The sequence below is a fragment of the Rattus rattus genome, chromosome X (assembly GCF_011064425.1).
Source record: "Rattus rattus isolate New Zealand chromosome X, Rrattus_CSIRO_v1, whole genome shotgun sequence".
Classification (NCBI taxonomy): domain Eukaryota; kingdom Metazoa; phylum Chordata; class Mammalia; order Rodentia; family Muridae; genus Rattus; species Rattus rattus.
In genome coordinates this window covers 4703427-4723904 of record NC_046172.1, presented here as the reverse complement: position 1 = coordinate 4723904, position 20478 = coordinate 4703427, and the positions used below count along the sequence as shown (strand labels likewise).

The 20478-nt window shown below is 38.5% G+C and overlaps 1 protein-coding gene across 1 annotated transcript in view; it reads left to right on the top strand.

The window, feature by feature from the left end:
• The window catches only part of Efhc2 (EF-hand domain containing 2), a 196301-nt gene extending 176243 nt beyond the window's left edge, over positions 1–20058 (top strand). Inside the window, 1 exon segment of the mRNA XM_032890363.1 lies at positions 19737–20058. Coding sequence (XP_032746254.1) covers positions 19737–19844 — 108 coding nt within the window. The 3' untranslated portion in view covers positions 19845–20058.
• Positions 20059–20478: the final 420 nt, after the last annotated feature.

The following is a 20478-nucleotide window of genomic DNA, read 5'->3' as shown; positions in this document are numbered from 1 at the left end:
TATCTTATTGTCTTTGAGAGGGATGGACAAAGAGTAGTTCATTTGTGTGTTAACGTGCTCCGGAAGAAGTTTTGGGAAACTTCCCTCGATAAACCAGTTGTCGTAGCAATTTGATAATCCCAGGAAAACAAGCATTTATTTCTAGCTTGCTTGGACTAGATCATTCTGGCCTGAGCTTGCTCTAGTGTCTCGGCAATAGGCCTCTCAAGCACATAGCTTCTCGGGAGTATCAGGGAAGACCTTAGAACTTCTAGATGGTTGAGGGACAGTATTGGCCAATAGAGATGGGGTTGGAATCTGGCTGATCAATACACTTGCTTATCTGAGCGATGTCTGGTGAATTAAATTTCAAACCTCATCCACTTGTAGAAATAACATTTTGATAAATGAAGGATACACTTTCAGCACATTCTCTGCTTTGGTCTGGCATTCAAGGATAATATCATCACTCCTTTGAAGAGCCTATTCCCTAATGTTAAATCAGTGCTTTTTCATATTTGGGGGTTTGACTTGGAGGTGGAAAGCCTGCATGGGATGTATTGAGATGAAAATATGCTACTTAAAGTCACAATGAGGAATAACACATGACTTTTGAAGTCTCATTTGACATTTCAGAGACAGAAATAGTGAAATTAGTAAGGTAGGATAGTAACATGTTGTGCTGGTATGCAAAGGCATTCCTAAAGGAGTGCTCTGGGACATATCCCAGCATGGCCCTAGAGAAACTCCTATGGCTGGAGTAAAGGCTTATGAGGAAGACTGGAGAAGAATGAGGCTGGAGATGCCTTTAGGGGTTAAGTCAGCTTTGAATATTATTCTGGAAGGACTAGAGACCACTAACAAATATCTATTTTTATTTCTGGTTTTAAATATTGTTTTAATTAAATATATTTATGCAACATAGTTTGGGAGTTTGATATATGTATACAATAATCAAATAATGGCAATTAGCATTTCCAATGCAATCATTGCTTAAAAAAATAAACAAATAAAATGGGTTGCCATGCCACCTAGGTTGAAGAAGTAGCTGAGAATAGCCTTGAACTCCTGATCTTCAACCTTTGTGCTAGTATTATAGTCATACACCACCATACACACCTGGTTCCTTAATTGTTTTTCAATTATTTGCTACGTTTTGCAGTACTTGAGATCAAATTTAGGGCTGAGCAAACTAGGCCCATGCTAGAAAAGCATTCTACTTATATTTTAAATTGTTGGAAGATGTATCATTGAAAAATTATAAGAATGAGAATGGTATGACCAGGTGTGAAGTGGGTTTTTTGGAAAGTCAGTTATGTTGGATGGAGTTTTGCTGAGGTAAACACATGGAGTGCTTTCCTGAAGTGGTCACAGGTGAAAGCCTAAGGCAGACTCATGAAGAAACATTTAGCTCAAGTAGAACAGGAGAGAGGATGGTCTCTTAAAGCAAGCACATGAAAGGACATGTGACGAGGGATTCTTCACTAACAACATACATGTATTAGTCTGCCTTACATAGTTGAGCTCCATTTGTCGGACTCCAGAGATAGAACCCCCTAAAAACAAACAAACAAAGAAACAGAAAACAAAACAAAAAACTTCTGGTGGTGTGCTACAGTTTCTTGTTGCTTCCATAGACTCAGGCTGATTGGCAGAGTGATGTTAGTTGAGACAGATGCATGTGCTGAGGCAAGACCCATGCTGAGGCAAGACCTGTGGAGGACACGTTGTGTTCAGAGGGAGTATAAAAAGGACTCAATGTACAGTGACTAAGCTTGGCTTGCTTACAGAGCTAGCTACTTAATGCTTGTTGGTCTCAAGTCTTCGTTGATCTTCACTTCACTGAGAGAGGCACAGCCAAGAACTTTTTCCAGCCTTCCCATTGGCTATAGTTCCTCCTGCTCACTCGCGCTAAGGCAGTAGTCTGGCTGTCTCATGAGGAAAGCACCACTGATGGATGTGTGTTTGCATCCCAACTCTACTGAACTGGACTGCTATTATCTCTGTGAAGTGTTTTGTGATTTCCAGACAACACAGATGGGTTCCTTTCCAAAGGACTATTTTTAAACAGGTCCGCTTCCTGTATCCTTCTCTTCCTAGTGCCTTTGTTGGTGATATGGTTAGAAGAAGCTAAAGTGTTTAATGACCATCATTAAAATAGGTTTTGAAAAAAATAGTTATCGGCCATTTTAGGACTAGGCTGCCATTGATATGTCAACAATGGCCTTTTTATAAATTTGGAAAACTCAATCTCAATCATATCCTATTTCTTGACTACAAGAGAACTTGTAATCGTTTTCTAACACCTGTACTAATATCTCCTGGGCGACATCTACTATATCATAGGTATGCCTTTCATAAAGCCTGTGTGTGTGTGTGTGTGTGTGTGTGTGTGTGTTTGTGTGTGTGTGTATATGTGTGTATGTGTGTCTGTGTGTATGTGTGTCTGTGTGTGTGCGCACACACGTGTGCACACACATGTTGTGGGGGCAGATTGATTGTGAAGTTCTTTGATATCTGATTGCCAGGTATGCCCACTAGGAAGTCCTTGGTGTCCCATTACTATATACCAACTACTAGTCAGAGATCTTAAGAGCTCTTAGCTCATCTCTCCCTTCTAGAAACTTGAGGTGATAAATACTTTCATTCCTATTGTGGAGGTGAGAAAGTTAGAAAACAGCAAGTATGTGGTAGAGCCATAATTTTAAGTCATATCTGTTCTACTGTAAAGAGTAAACATGAAAAATATTGGCTGAGTGTATAGCTCAATGGCAACATGTGTGTTTCAAAATCACAAGGGCCTCAGTTTGTTCCCTAGTACTGTCTATTCTCCATCCCATTGACAAAGAAAGAAACTCTGTCTTTTTGATATACTTATTGTTGGAGATATTGTCATCAGTTAACCAAAGCCTAAGATACCACGAGAGAAGGAAATCACTACTGACATTTGCCCTGGTAACCTCATACAAAATGGGGTATGGTCAGTATTCTGCCTTTCCATAAAATATCCTTCTATTCTGTGTTAACTATCATGCACTTGTCTCATTAAGACAGCTTCCATTGTTCTAAGCCTGCTTGGTCATCCCTGGGCCTGATCTTTGTAGTTTGTACCACATTTTCTGTATCCATTCCTCTGTTGAAGGGCATCTGGGTTCTTTCCCCAGCTTCTGGCTATTATAAATAAGGCTGCTATGAACATAGTGGAGCACGTGTCTTTTTTATATGTTGGGGCATTTTTTGGGTATATGCCCAAAGAGAGGTACAGCTGATCCTCAGGCAGTTCAATGTCCAATTTCTGAGGAACCTCCAGACTGATTTCCAGAATGGTTGTACCAGTCTGCAACCCACCAACAATGGAGGAGTGTTCCTCTTTCTCCACATCCTCACCAGCATTTGCTCACCTGAGTTTTTTGATCTTAGCCATTCTCACTGGTGTGAGGTGAAATCTCAGGGTTGTTTTGATTTGCATTTCCCTTATGACTAAAGATGTTGAAAGCTTTTAGGTGTTTCTCAGCTATTCGGCATTCCTCAGCTGTGAATTCTTTGTTTAGCTCTGAACCCCATTTTTTAATAGGGTTATTTGTCTCCCTGCGGTCTAACTTTTTGAGTTCTTTGTATATTTTGGATATAAAGCCTCTATCTGTTGTAGGATTGGTAAAGATTTTTCCCAATCTGTTGGTTGCCGCTTTGTCCCAACCACAGTGTCCTTTTTGCCTTACAGAAGCTTTGCAGTTTTATGAGATCCCATTTGTTTCATTCTTGATCTTAGAGCATAAGCCATTGGTGTTTTGTTCAGAAAAATTTCTCCAGTGCCCATGTTCAAGATCCTTCCCCACTTTTTCTTCTATTAGTTTGAGAGTATCTGGTTTGATGTGGAGGTCCTTGATCCACTTGGACTTCAGCTTTGTACAGGGTGATAAGCATGGATCGATCTGCATTCTTCTACATGTTGACCTCCAGTTGAACCAGCACCATTTGCTGAAAATGTTATCTTTTTTCCATTGGATGGTTTTGGCCTTTGTCAAAAAAATCAAGTGCCCATAGGTGTGTGGGTTCATTTCTGGGTCTTCAATTCTGTTCCATTGGTCTATCTGTCTGTCTCTGTACCAATACCATGCAGTTTTTATCACTATTGCTCTGTAATACTGCTTGAGTTCAGGGATAGTGATTCCCCCTGAAGTCCTTTTATTGTTGAGGATAGTTTTAGCTATCCTGGGTTTTTTGTTATTCCAGATGAATTTGCAGATTGCTCTGTGTAACTCTTTGAAGAATTGGATTGATATTTTGATGGGGATTCCATTGAATCTGTAGAGCGCTTTGGTAAAATGGCCATTTTTACTATATTAATCCTGCCAATCCATGAGCGTGGGAGATCTTTCCATCTTCTGAGGTCTTCTTCAATTTCTTTCTTCAGAGGATTGAAGTTCTTATTGTACAGATCTTTTTACTTGCTTGGTTAAAGTCACATTGAGGTACTTTTATATTATTTGGGTCTATTATGAAGGGTGTCGTTTCCCTAATTTCTTTCTCGGCTTGTTTCTCTTTTGTGTAGAGGAAGGCTACTGATTTATTTGAGTTAATTTTATACCCAGCCACTTTGCTGAAGTTGTTTATCAGCTTTAGTAGTTGTCTGGTGGAACTTTTGGGATCACTTAAATATACTATCATATCATCTGCAAATAGTGATATTTTGACTTTTTTTTAATCTGTATCCCTTGATCTCCTTTTTTTGTTGTCTGATTGCTCTGGCTAGAACTTCAAGAACTATATTGAATAAGTAGGGAGAGAGGGCAGCCTTGTTCAGTCCCTGATTTTAGTGGGATTGCTTCAAGTTTCTCTCCATTTAGTTTAATGTTAGCAACTGGTTTGCTGTATATATTTTTTACTATGTTTAGGTATGGGCCTTGAATTCTATTCTTTCCAGGACTTTTATCATGAAGGGTGTTGAATTTTGTCAAATGCTTTCTCAGCATCTAATGAAATGATCATGTGGTTTTGTTCTTTCAGTTTGTTTATATAATGGATCATGTTGATGGTTTTCCATATATTAAACCATCCCTGCATGCCTGGGATGAAGCCTACTTGATCATGGTGGATGATTGTTTTGATGTGCTCTTGGATTCGGTTTGCCAGAATTTTATTGAGTATTTTTGCATCGATATTCATAAGGGAAATTGGTCTGAAGTTCTTCTTTTTGTTGGGTCTTTTGTGTGGTTTAGGTATAAGAGTAATTGTGGCTTCATAGAAGGAATTGGTAGTGCTCCATCTGTTTCAATTTTGTGGAATAGTTTGGATAGTATTGGTATGAGGTCTTCAATGAAGGTCTGATAGAATTCTGCACTAAACCTGTCTGGACCTGGGCTCTTTTTGGTTGGGAGACCTTTAATGACTGCTTCTATTTCCATAGGAGTTATGGGGTTGTTTAACTGGTTTATCTGTTCCTGATTTAACTTCTGTACCTGGTATCTGTCTAGGAAATTGTCCATTTCCTGCAGATTTTCAAGTTTTGTTGAATATAGGCTTTTATAGTAAGATCTGATGATTTTTGAATTTCCTCTGAATCTGTAGTTATGTCTCCCTTTTCATTTCTGATTTTGTTAATTTGGACACACCTCTGTGTCCTCTCGTTAGTCTGGCTAAGGGTTTATCTATCTTGTTGATTTTCTCAAAGAACCAACTTTTGGTTCTGTTGATTCTTTCTATGGTCCTTTTTGTTTCTACTTGGTTGATTTCAGCTCTGAGTTTGATTATTTCCTGCCTTCTACCTCCTGGGTGTATTTGCTTTTTTTTGTTCTAGAGCTTTAGGTGTGCTGTCAAGCTGCTGACATATGGTCTTTCCTGTTTCTTTCTGCAGGCACTCAGAGCTATGAGTTTTCCTCTTAGCACAGCTTTCATTGTGTCCCATAAGTTTGGGTATGTTGTACCTTCATTTTCATTAAATTCTAAAAGTCTTTTAATTTCTTTTCTTTTATTTCTTCCTTGACCAGGTTATCATTGAGTAGAGCATTGTTCAACTTCCATGTATATGTGTACATTCTTCCCTTTATTGTTATTGAAGACCAGCTTTAGGCCATGGGTGGTCTGATAGACACATGGGATTATTTCTATCTTTCTGAATCTGTTGAGGCCTGTTTTATGACTGATTATATGGTCAATTTTCGAGAAAGTACCATGAGGAGGTGAGAAGAAGGTATATCCTTTTGCTTTAGGATAGAATGTTCTATAAATATCTGTTAAGTCCATTTGGTTCATGACTTTTCTTAGTCTGTCTACGTCTCTGTTTAATTTCTGTTTCCATGATCTGTCCATTGATGAGAGTGGGGTGTTGAAATCTCCTACTATTATTGTGTGAGGTTCAAAGTGTGTTTTGAGCTTTAGTAAGGTTTCTTTTATGTATATAGGTGCCCTTCTATTTGGAGCATAGATATTTAGGATTAAGAGTTCATCTTGTTGGATTTTTCCTTTGATGAATATCAAGTGTCCTTCCTTATCTTTTTTGGTGACTTTCAGTTGAAAATTGATTTTATTCGATATTAGAATGGCTACTGCAGTTTGCTTCTTCAGACCATTTGCTTGGAACGTTGTTTTCCAGCCTTTCAATCTGAGGTAGTGTCTGTCTTTGTCTCTGAGATGTGTTTCCTGTAGGCAGCAGAATGCAGGGTCCTCATTGTGTATCCAGTTTGTTAATCTATGTCTTTTTATTGGGGAGTTGAGACCATTGATGTTGAGAGATATTAAGGAATAGTGATTGTTGCTTCCTGTTTTATTCGTATTTGGATGTGGGATTGTGTTTGTGTGCTTTTCTTCTCTTTGTTTTGTTGCCAAGATGAATAGTTTCTTGCTTTTTCTAGGGTGTAGCTTGCCTCCTTATGTTGGGCTTTACCATTTATTATCCTTTGTAGAGCTGGATTTGTAGAAAGATATTGTGTAAATTTGGTTTTGTCATGGAATATCTTGGTTTCTCCATCTATGTTAATTGAGAGTTTTGCAGGATACAGTAACCTGGGCTGGCATTTGTGTTTTTTAGGGTCTGTATGACATCTGTCCAGGATCTTCTGGCTTTCATAGTCTCTGGTGAGAAGTCTGGTGATTCTGATAGGTCTGCCTTTTATATGTTACTTGACCTTTTTCCCTTACTGCTTTTAATATTCTTTCTTTATTTTGTGCATTTGGTGTTTTGACTATTATGTGTCGGGAGGTGTTTCTTTTCTGGTCCAATCTATTTGGAGTTCTGTAGGCTTCTTGTATGCCTATGGGTATCTCTTTTTTTAGGTTAGGGAAGTTTTCTTCTATGATTTTGTTGAAGATATTTGCTGGTCCTTTGAGCTGGGAGTCTTCTCTCTCTTCTATACCTATTATCCTTAGGTTTGATCTTCTCATTGAGTCCTGGATTTCCTGTATGTTTTGGACCAGTAGCTTTTTCCGCTTTACATTATCTTTGACAGTTGAGTCAATGATTTCTATGGAATCTTCTGCTCCTGAGATTCTCTCTTCCATCTCTTGTATTCTGTTGGTGATGCTTGTATCTACGGTTCCTTGTCTCTTCCTTTTGGTTTTCTATATCCAGGGTTGTTTCCTGTGTTCTTTCTTGATTGCTTCTATTTCCATTTTTAATTCCTTCAACTGTTTGATTGTGTTTTCCTGGAATTCTTTCAGGGACTTGTTTTTTTGTGATTCCTTTCTGTAGGCTTCTTTACTTGTTTATTTATGTTTTCCTGCATTTTCTAAGGGAGTTCTTCATGTCTTTCTTGAAGTCCTCCAGCATCATGATCAAATATGATTTTAAATCTAGATCTTTGCTTTTCTGGTGTGTTTGGATATTCAGTGTTTTTTGGTTGGGAGAATTGGCCTCGATGATGCCATGTAGTCTTGGTTCCTGTTGCTTGGGTTCCTGAGCTGCCTTCTTGCCATCAGATTATCTCTAGTGTTACTTTGTTCTGCTATTTCTGACAGTGGCTAGACTGTCCTATAAGCCTGTGTGTCAGGAGTGCTGTAGACCTGTTTTCCTGTTTTCTTTCAGCCAGTTATGGGAACAGAGTGTTCTGCTTTCGGGCGTGTAGTTTTTCCTATCTACAGGTCTTCAGCTGTTCCTGTGGGCCTGTGTCCTGAGTTCACCAGGCAGGTCACTTGCAGCAGAAAAGTTGGTCTTACCTGTGGTCCTGAGGCTCAAGTTTGCTCGTGAGGTGTTGCTTATGAGCTCTCCGAGGGGGCAGCAACCAGGAGGACCTGAGCCGTGCTTTCAGGGAGCCTCCGTGCACCAGGGTCCCAGATGGCGTTTGGTGTTTTCCTCTGGAGTCAGAGATGTGAGCAGAGTGTAGTCTCTTCTGGCTTCCCAGACGTGTCTGCCTCTCTGAAGGTTTAGCTCTCCCTCCCAGGGGATTTGGGTGCAGAGAACTGTTTATCCAGTCGGTCCCTTCAGGTTCCGGAGGTGTCTCAGACGTAGGGGACCCGCTGCTCCTGTGCCCTTATCTACGGTAACCCAGAGGCCGTGTACAGTTTCCTCTTGGGCCAGGGATGTGGGCAGGGGTGGGCAGTGTTGGTGGTCTCTTCTGCTCTGCAGTCTCAGGAGTGCCCACCTGTCCAGGCAGTGAGCTCTCTCTCCCACGGGGTTTGGGAGCAGTGAGCTGTGGGCCGGTATCAGTGATGTTGAGTGACAACTTTTCTTGTTCTTTTTCTTGCTTTCGGTTTCTCTTTTTTCCCTTCCTTCTTCTAGTCTACCACCCAATTAACTGTTAGACATTTCAGTATTGATGATTCAGAAATGTGGTCATATCACATGTATTTATTTATCTGCTTTTCCTACTTCATTATGAAGAATTCTTCCAGTTCAGTATTCATAGACCTAAGTCATTCTTGAATAAATATAGTTAAGTAACAATTTAGCCAGTCTTTCCCTGTTGATAGGCATTCAAATTATTTCTAAAAATTCTTGCTGAAAATATAGCACCTTGTTACTTTAATTTTTATTTTCCTAATACCTATTGAGCTTAAATAAGTTTCAATCACCGTTTGTGCTATATATAATACACAGTAAGAAGAACATTTTTCTACAACTCAGTATCCACATTATAATGGAACAAAATTTCATGGAAAGTTACTAATTTAACTACATATGGAATAACATCTTCTTTCTTATCCTGCCCTTTGATTTTCTCTTTCCCTCCTCCCACATCTTTTTTGTTTTCTCCTGTTTGAATTTTGTTCATAAGTCATTATGATGATTTCATCACCCACAGAAGAATCACCACCCTATATGGGAAGGCCAAAAATGTTCAGTAGTTACACCTCCACAACATTATCATCTACCATCTCTGTTGCCTGGCACCATTTCTGAGCCCTGGGCATAAAGGATTTCAGATAGTATAGAAAGTACAGTGTCATAGGCTTGATTTTAGGTCATTTTTTCCATGGTCAACTGAATGACTGTGTACAAGTTTCGCAACCTTTTTCCATTTAAAAAAGAAGTGTTAAAAGTGCTTCTTTCATTAAGGTTGTTGTGGGGATTTAGTTGATATACATCAGCACTTGCAATAGCAGGGAGGGCTTAGATGTTAGGTCCTCCTACTGTTTATAAAATGGAGCTGTGTCCTAGCCCTGAGTTTGCAATGATGAGGTTAAAGTCAAGGAATGGTAGGCTAAGCACCTATGTGAGAGTAAGATCTGGATGGATTCCCAGGGTCAGAAAATTGCTCACTTCCTGTAGTACTGGACACGGCCAGTTAGCTGGCATTCACTAACTTCTAGAGATGGTGTGAGTAGCTCTCAGGAGGTCATCAGTATTGCTACCATTTAGAATATAGATTGTTTGTATCCTGAGTTGAATATTTTCCTCAGCATGATTTCTTCCCTGCAAAAAAGCTGAGTAGACCATAAATGTCTGTATTATTGTTAACTGATATGATGTCTTACATTCTCCTGTTATTGTGACAAAATATTCTGATAAAAGCATTTTCAAATTACAATGGAGTTATTATGGATTAAAGAAATAAAGGGTTTGGGGGTTTAGCTCAGTGGTAGAGTGCTTGCCTAGGAAGCGCAAGGCCCTGGGTTCGGTCCCCAGCTCCGAAAAAAAGAACCAAAAAAAAAAAAAAAAAGAAAAGAAAGAAAGAAATAGAGGCAGAAGGTGTTTGAAATAGAATCATATCACATCTAGAAGTTAAAAGCAGAATGATGACCACAGATACCTGCCTAGTGCTCTCTCTCTCTCCTTATACAGAACTAAGAACCCAGTCAGGGGCTGGCAGCACCCTTTTCCCCTCAGTTAACATAATCAAATTTTCACCATAGACATGCCCAGGGGTCCATTGCCTAGGTGACTCTAATTTCCATTAAGTTGTTGACTAACACTAGCCATCACAGAGACATTTTGGATAGAAATTTGGAACACTTCTCTATTCTAGCCTGATTGACTTTAGTGAATAGATAGAGGACAAAGGCCAAAGATAGGAGTCAGAGCTTTGGTTAACTAGAGACTGAATAGGTATCTGGGTACATATGATATAGGATTGGACAGATGGGTCATCTAGGAGTTTTAACAAGGAATTTAGGAGTTAGCACCAGTCAGTAATGAGAAAGGTCCATTTAGCCAATTCTCAAGCTTTTGTGGGGATGATTTAGCATTAGGTCCCTAATTGACAGAAGTGCAGACAGGGTTAAGGGAATCAAACAGGCAAATGAAACAGTTCGGTACTAGCAAGAGGCAGAGGCTTTATTTACCATGCCTAGGTCTAAAGAAGCAGGGAGGAACCAGTATTACTGAAGGATAACTAGCACTAGAGCTGTAGGCAGAGGGGTCTAAATACTGACCCACTATGAATACCATCAAACCAAGTCCCAGTAGAGAGAGCAAGGGGAAAAAAGAGGAAATCAACACTCTAATCTCTAACTTAATTACTTTCCCAGAATCTGACAATACATCTCTTTGGCAGATGCCACCTTGAAGCCAGAGAACAGTGATGTGGTCTACATGGGACCACCTCCCAAGGCAGAGAAATAGGATCAATGAAAGGTCTTAAGGGCAAATAGACAATGATCCAGTCTACTCTGTTACCATAAAAGACTTTGCTTAGGAGAGCAAACCCTTTAGCCAGATCTAAAGGTTTACTTAGACTAATAGCTTCTGTAGCATGGTTGTGTTGAATGTCAAGAACAGTCTTCTAGTGTCAGATGTGCCCTCTCTACACATGAAGGTTAAGTGATTTCAGTTAATACAAGTAAGGTCCAGCAATGAACAAGCAAACATGTTATAGTTAGTTGAGCTATGATTAGCCCTACTATCTTATGGTGAGAAGCTGTTCCTGCATGGATACATGAAGGTTGAGTATCACCAACTATCCTGACTGCTGCTTGTGGCCCACAACCACTTGCCTATAGCCTGGTTGGGGCAGGATAGTGCTGTTCCCTATATTGTTCATTTGCCTGGCCACCCAACACTGAGAATGTTATCCAAAGTATTATCATAGCCTAGAGACCCCACATTCCATTCTACTGTGCTTGCCCTCATATGGTGGTTAGAATCTAGCAGACTAGCTTTCCCAATTTAGAGCCTGTCTGATTAATATCACAAGTCACATTTTGTACAACAGCACTATATCAGTTCTTGTATAAACTTAGTGTACTGTGAGACTTATCTTTCAACATTGCTGAGAAAAGTTAGACATAGATTCATTTTATGAGGATTATAACTGCAGAAATATCAGTTGACTCAAGGGTTCCCTCTCTTGCATGGCAAGTTGATATATGGCAGTAGGAAATAAGAGGTTGGATATACCTTAGATGTGTCTTTGGATACCTCACTTGTTAAGTTATATACCTTTTATGACATTTTATTGCCCCCCAAAAAACCTTGCCAAATAAAATCATCCTTATTTGGTAGATAGCAAAGACTCAGGCGTTCCTAAAAGTAAGAGATATGTTGTCGTGGATAGTGCCAACTGGTTTTTGTTTTGTTTTTTGTTTTTGGTCAGAGTGTCATTATCCTGAAACTCACTATTCACATTAGGCTGACCTCGAACTCATAGCCAGCTTCTGCCTCCTGAGTCCTGGGGTTCAAGATTTATACTATAATCAACGTTTTTCACCCGCTTTTTGGCAACTTTTTCCAAAGTTGTTTCTAATATTTATGGTAAAATATAACAGTTGAAATACAGGGTTAATATCTGTTGTCATTATATTAAAAATAACTAGCAAACACAAACTGATTGTCTAACACCAAACAGTAGAAATGATATTTGGGGGATCTGTTATGATACAAAGCATTGACTGACATGTACTTGAGTAATATGCAAACCTATCACTAATGTTTACAGAGAACTCAAGTCTCTTTAAAACCTTCATTTGCCAGAAATGCATTTTAATAAAAGAATCCCGGCTTGGAAGCCATACACATGTTCAGAATAGATACACAGGATAGCTCAGCCAAAGAGAAACAGCTATGAAACACTGGATATAAGGAGACACGTGGATAGAAATATTAGTGAATCCCACTCCACATATGAACTTTTTCTCTTATTCTCAGGATGTCCTTGATAAACTCAATAAGTATTTAGAAAATCCTCTTTTCAAAATGAACTTCCATTTGGTTTGCTAAAATTTAATTGCTTTAGGTATGGTTTTATACCTAATGTGATTATTTCTAAGGCTGCAGAAAGAAAGAGAGAGGGGGGGAAGGCAGGAAAGAAGGAAGATAAAAGAAAGAAAGAAAGGAAGGAAGGAAGGGAAAGAAAGGAAGGAAGGAAGGAAGGAAGGAAGGGAGGAAGGAAGGAAAAAAAGAAAATAGATCATAAAATTTATATATATAAATATATAAATATATATATATATTTATATATATACACATATATATCTGTAGATATGTCCCATAAAAATACTCTTTTCTGAAAGGAAAGAGAGTAGAGGGAACAACATGGTAAAATCACTAATATACTAACTCTATCAGCTTTCCATTTGGGAAGAATAAAAATAACCATATTGCAGTGAAGCATGGTCTTTAATTGGCTCCCAGTCTTTATCCCTCATGCATCTAATGGCCAGTGCTACAGAAGAAATTTTTAAGCTAGAAGATGACATAATCCAATTAAATTTTCTCTTAAAAATGTCAAAGCAAATAAATCCAGGGCCTATTAGCTCACACACAGCTTTGTAATTCCCACTGGGTTTTCATCTGTTGCCATCTTCTCATTTCAAGGTGTTTGGGTGGATGGGTGTGTGTGTGTGTGTGTGTGTGTGTGTGTGTGTGTGTGTGTGTGTGTGTGTGTGCACGCACGTGTGTCTGTACACAGATCAGCAGCTACAGTTTTCCCTGTTGATGAATAAGTAATTTATTACTAAATTCTTTGACATCTTGAGTGGCTCTAATGACAGCCAGCTTGGAATATGTTATGGGGCATTCTTTGGAAGCATTGATAATGAGCCATTTTAGATTTCTGATTTTTCTGTCACCAACTTTTACTCTGTGTTCCTTAGCTCTTCCCTCTAGCAGAAAATGCTGTGTGACATATACTATTTAATGCTCTGGGTTACATTAAATTTTATTGTAAGATTTGAGGGTTGTCTCTCATTTGGAGACTGGATTTACCCACAGTTTGCTTGGCAGTTGCTTTACTCCAAGATCTATTGGTGACTTTCATATACATGTTTTTAACTTGGTAAATGTAGAGCTGCTTTTTGCTTTTAGAAACAGGGCTGGAGACAAGAATTTTGTTGTTAAGTAGTTGAGGGAAAGAAATTAAAACACTCAGAAGAGGTTAGAGTGGCAGAGGAAGAGAGGGAATTACTAAAGGGTATATATAGTATTAAACTAGTTACATTGGGAGATACATGTTGTACAATGGTTTTGGGAAATGCTAGGATCTAACAGAAACATGTCCCTCAGAATTATCCTGGCCAAAGTATAAGGAAGCTATAGTATTAATTTTTAAGTCTCCTTTAGACATTCGTTGATTGAGGGATGCTCTTCACCATAGAGGAAAGGAAATAATTCCCTGGCACTTGCTGCTTGACATAGGGGCAACCAAAGTAAGCCTCAGAGGCCAACCAGAAGCTTAGGGCAAAGGAATAGAGATGTTTGGAAGTCAGGCTGTTGTAAGCTAGATTGGGAAGAGTAAAAGGCTAGTAAAAGGGACACTGGCAGAGCTTGTGACACAAAAGATTCCAAACATGTGCTGTCAGGAGTTTGTCTTACAGAGATGTCCTCATCTGGAATGGAAGGCATCATTATCTATGGATGATCCTTCTTTCTGCTGTAGGATTACCATGTGTGTACAGTTATTTCCCTGTTCAATTTACATGCGTGGGCTGGCAGTATAGTTCCACAGTACAGCATCCTCTGCAAGAAATGATCCACATCAAAAACTCACTGCTGGAAACACTGTGTGATCTATAGTTTGTATTTTCTAACTAGTTTAGAAGGAATAAAAAGTCAGTATTTTAACTCAATACCAAGATTTTCATAAAACTTCTATAATATTTGGAATGCTTCCAGGTTTATTCAAAAGAACAGTAGGTCATTTCTAATATGGGGATTTTGTAGATACTTCCAAACCTGTTTCTTAAAAAAAAAAAAACAACAACAACAAAAATGGGACCAGCCATATGCCAAAGTGTAGGCAAAATTATAAAGGTCATAGCTATACTTCTGGTTCATTGATATCCATAATTACATTGCCTGGATGTTTGAAAATCTCCCTGTACCGAATCCTCTTTCCATCCCAAATTTGATTCCTTAGTCCATTTTCAGATAATTCCTGAGACAACCTCCCTAAAAATTGGTGGGTGACAGTGGATGAATCCTACTCTATAGAGCTCTACGCATGTCTCCATGGCATTTATCAGAAGTCACTCAAACTGGGAACCTGGGGATTGGTAACAAAGGCAAAAAAGAAATGACAGTGGGAAATGGTATTGAATTGAAACAAAGCACAGCATGAGAGAAGTCTGAAAAGCTCTGCAGGGACCTTGGGTTTCAAACTGGCCAGTATTTAAAGAAATGGACTATTGTTATCTTCTTCCCTCAAATTACCCCTCATTGGAAATCTGGTTATTTGCCTGAGTTTCATTTTGCTGATTAGCCCATTGCAAATAAATTTGGTCCTCATATATCCAAATTCTTGAGTTATTATTTCAGTATAAATTCCTACCATTTCTCTTTGATTTGATTACATCATAATTCCTGCTAAAAAGCAACATAAAACACAGCCACTTTTTGTGCCTAATAAGATAAGGGAGAATTATTAATACTGACTTATTTCATGAGTAATAAGCCCATCATAAACTTATGAGTGGCATAACATGGTTTTGTATTAAAGTTTTATTTAAAAAGTAAAAATTTTTATTTAAAAAATTCCATGAGATAATAATGCTTTTGAATATATATATACATATATATATATATATTATACATCATCTCTCTGTGCTGAGATAAAATTCTAAAATGTCATCTAAGAACAGACATTGGTTTAAATTTTAGAAAACTTTTGAGAATGGGTTGAATATTGGAGTTGAATGACTTACTGAGCTCATCTTTCATTGATTAAATTCCTTTGTTTACTCTATCTACGGTGTCTCCCTGGATTCAGGTATAATCTGGTAAAATATAGTTATAGCTGGTATAAGGAAGATCATGTCACTAAAGTCCATGTGTTATAGACTGTACAGAAGACTCTTTCAAATCTGCATTGCCATCGTCTCTCTGAAGCATCACTTCCATCATACTGCCAGTTGGTGGTTTAAGCTCTACAATTCCAAGCGACCCAATGCTCTCTGGCCTCCTAAGGCAGCACTCATAGCTTCCTCTCCCCAGTGCTTAATTAAAGTAGTTTTTTAAGAACTACATTGTTTTCTACTTAACTTTCCTTAGTGAAAATAGTGAGGAACGGTCACTATGTAGGATGGGAACCAGGTGTTTGTGAACAGGCTCACCCCATTTCATGGAATACATAGACACAATACATAGACATAGCTCTGGAGCTTCATTGCTGGGGAGACTGTTCAGTCTCCTCCCCTGCGGACTTGTGATTTAGTTGCAGAGAAATGAATTTCAGTTTCCGTTTTTTTGTGGACAGGTATTGCAGTAACACCTACCTGTTAGGGATTTTCTGTGACAAATAATGTAATGCATGTCAAACACCTAACAGTTGTTATCATATAGTAAATGTCTAATATATTTCTTGTTACTGCTAAACTAGGTATATGTAAGACACAACCCTGCAAATATGTCTGACTAGTTCACAATCATAACACATCTATTAGATTCAGATTTTGTGTCCCAGTTCATGATTCAAGTACTTGGTGTTCTTCTGATTCTATATTAGTTATTGGTTACTATGGCTTGACATATCACCCACATTCCAATGACACTGGAATTTTTTTGTACAGTTCTGAACTCTAGCTGTATGCTATATGGGACTGTATTTCCAGGATTTATCAGAACCTCTCTTTTTTGGTGTCCATTTTTATCAGGCCTTTGAACATTTTACACAATATATTTTAATCATATTCATCCCTTCCCCCAATGTCCCACATCCCTATCCACCCAACTCTATGTCTTCCTTTTCTTTTGAAAACACTCAATTTGTATTGCCCATATACTATTTGATGTGTTTGGCCTTCTACTGGAACAAGCCACCTACCAAGAACCATACCCTTAAAGAAAACTGACTGCCTTGCTATCAGTAGCTGTCAGTAGCTAATAGCCCTTACCTAGAAAGGAGTAAGACTTTGAGCCCACCTCTCCTCTACATGCTAGGATTTTGTCTGGCTTGAGCTTCCACAGGTTTGGTGCGTGTCACAACCACTACGCCTTGACACCTACCTGATATATCTGAAAAATACCATTATCCTTGTAGTCATGCACTGCTTCTGATTCTTGTTGTCTTTCCACCCCTCTTCTTCAGTGATCTCTGTACCATAAAGAGGAGAGGATATGATATAGATGTCCCATTTAGGGTGGAACACAGACTCTATCTTGATGTCCCATGATTATAAGAAATAAAGTTCAATTTTATACTTAAGTTTCTCCCTTTAATCCTCATTTCTTCACTTAAAAATGACTAAAAAATGCCTATCCTACTTTCCTATATTTCCTATACCCTATACCAATCTGACTTCATCTTCTTCAGCTTACCTGTTTACATTTATAGTTACCTTCTGAACTGTAGAGGGTTAGGAGGTCAACATTTCTTTCTGTGGGGGCAAATAGTTTAACCCTGATGTTTCCCCTTTTCTTTTCCTACCACTTCAAGTCTTGGACTTTGAAGTGTTCTCCTGAGAATCTTTCTGAGATAGCTCCTGATTTGGAGCCCCACTTCATCCCTCCTGCTTCATCCCTCCTGACTCTGGCAAAGTCTGATAATCACTACAGAATTGATTTGTATATATTCTCCCAACATCCAGCAAGTTATCTGGTCAATTTCCAACCACATTACTGCTGTTATTCTGGCAGCTTCCTCTAGTTGTATTATAGCCTCAAGTATGAACTAGTACAGAAGGCTTAAACTTTGATCCCAGGTTCTCCTTCCAACTACTTGTTGCCTCTTTGCATTATGTACCCTAGACCAAACTAGGCTAGTCACCATTTCTTGCAAAGAGTTATTGGAGTCTCTGGGCCATTGCTTATGCGTTTCACTATAGATAGAACAGCCTTGGTGCCTCAACCCTGTGCTGTCCTGATGCCATAATCCCTAGAAGTAGCAGCACTGAGTCAGTATACCTCTAGAACACCGTCACAAAAAATCATCTAGCATTTCCCTGGGTTTCTGTGACACTTTGTGACTCTGGATATTAATGGAATGCTAATGAAGGGTTAGAACCTCTTATATAGCCATGGGTGTAAGTTAGTGCTTTTCTAGCATGTTCAAGGTCCAAAGGTGAAACCCAGCACTGAAAAAGGGAAAAGGAAAATGAAGAAGAAATAGAGCATTGCATATAAAAACAACCTTGACAATAGCACATGTTGTAGACTTTCTTCCTGGTTGGTCCTAACGTTGATCTTCCATTCATTAGAGCCTATGCAAAGAGTTTGTGTGTATATGCTTGAGTACACATATAGGCGCACTAAACATCACTTAATGATGAGTGATGTTCTGAGAAGTATGTTATTAAATGATTTCATTGTTGTAAATACATAGAATAGACTTTACGTGAACTGAGTGTTGCAATGCTAGCACATACTGGACTGTATGGTATATTTATATTTGAGTACATATGGTGTATATGCCTGTTGTTCTAGAGCCGCAATTAATAAAACAACACAAGACCAAACACGAGAACATTATGCAGTCAAGACATTTAAGCACAAGATTATGAGGCTGATGTTATCCTGACAACTTTAGTTCAATATTCAGAAACCATGGGATGGAAGGAGGGAACTGATTTTCACAAGTTGTCCTCTGACCTCTACAAGCATTCCATGCTATAGATTTTGTGGGTGCAAGTGTAAAAAACACAGCAACATAATAGCCAGAGTAGCATTGGGCTACTGTAAGGATTTATCAGCTCTATCATGATTCTTCAGGTTTTGTTATTTGTTTGTTTCGATTTCTTGGAGTGTTTTGAGGAGGGTGTGGGATTAGAAAGCTGTTTTGTTTGTGTTTAGATATCACTATATATAGCTTGTGTCAGCCTAAGACTTACTCTGGAATACTAGCTGACCTTAAACTCATAGCCTACCTGCCTAAGCCTCCCAGGCCCTGAGATTAGAAGTGTAGATTACCCATCCTGGCTACCATCATAATATTATGGGACCACTGTTATTTATATAGTACATTATTGATACAAAACATTATTTTGTAGTACCGTACTGTGTATATGATATATCTAAGCATAGCATGAGAAATCTACTACTTTTATTAGTTTATTGATGAAGCAGTAGCCAAGCAGCTGGTAGAAATACCTACTATTGAATATAAAAATTCGAGTTCTCAAGACGGCATGAAACAACCACTGAATTAATGCTGCCTTGCTCCCAGCATTTCAGTGTTTGACAAGACAAATAGTTTTTTTCTTGTCCGTGAATCTGTAAGTCAGCTAGCTGGGTCTGGCTGATAATTGTAAGGCAGGCCTTGTCTTCTCCATCTCTGCCATTCTAGAACCAGTACATCTACCTTCCATGCAAAAGTCATAGCCATTCGTGTGGTTATGTTTCTCTCAGAGGAACAGGAAAACTCTCCTTTTCCCTTTCCATCTTTACTTCCTCTTCCCCTTTTCTTTCTTTTTCATTGCTTGTTCCTCCTACTTAATTAATTAATCATTTTCTTCCTCTTTTTTCTCCATGGAAGGGGCTGCAGTTACATGGTAAAGATTGGGGACATGTAATTCTAATACAGGGTAGAAGCAAACAAAAGCAAAACTATGATACTCTTCCCCAAAGTTCTTTTGATACCTAAGTAGAATGTAGAAAGCTCTACTCTTCTCTTTTAAATGACTACTTTGTGTGTGTGTGTGTGTGTGTGTGTGTGTGTGTGTGTGTGTGTGTGTGTGTGTGTGTGTGTGTTAGGAGCCCGTTAAGATCAGAAGATAGTGATGAGTCCCCAGCTAGAGTTATGGGCACTTGTGAGCTACCACGTGTGTACGTGTGTGTGCTGGGAACCAAACCCAGATCCTCTGCAATAAGTGTTTTTTCCCACTGAGCCATCCATCTCTCCAGACCAGAAACAACTTCAACACATGTTTATTTAAAGAGTAAAAAATGTAGCACTAAAATTTCAAAACTCAACTTTGAAATGTGGCTATAACTGTGTTCATGTTTGTTTTCTTTCCAGAAATGTGAAGACGTTTGGGTGGGAATGCCATCACCTATTCCTGTGAGATACGTTAGGTACTTAGACTTTTTGACGGATGTCTATGGCTTAGAGGAGAACATGCCATGAAGGTTTTCATCAACTCTCTTTGATTTCCTGTTCTCATTATGCCATTTTATTTTAATAGATATAATTTCATTAAAAACAAACAAAAATAAGAAGCAAGGTTTCTATTAAATGGAAATCCATTAACCACAATTAATTTTCTTTGTCACTGTAGCTCCTCAGAACAGCTTGTTATATTGCTGATGTACCAGCACTATTAAAAATACCATTTAAAACATTGTTGACCATTTTATTGTATGTATTATTTATGAATGCCAAGGAATCTTATAATAATTTCCATCTAATATAATTTGATACATTGCAATGTGAAAAAAATGACTTTTGACAGCTATGCATGACAATATAAAATCAAATTATATCAGAGCAGTAAGTTGTGATTCTGTTAAGCATTTTTGAAATCTTTTTGACACATGTTTATTACTTACATAATTAAGTTTTATAGCAATGCACCTCATCAAAATAATTCTCAAACCTCTCTAGAGTGAGTATGTTTATTTTCTGACGTTAGTGAGGTTATGGGAAGAAAGAACCTTCTCTCTGCCAACACACACACACACACACACACACACACACACACACACACACACACACACACACACTTTCAGGAGAGAAATTAAAACATATGCTGTGTTTATAT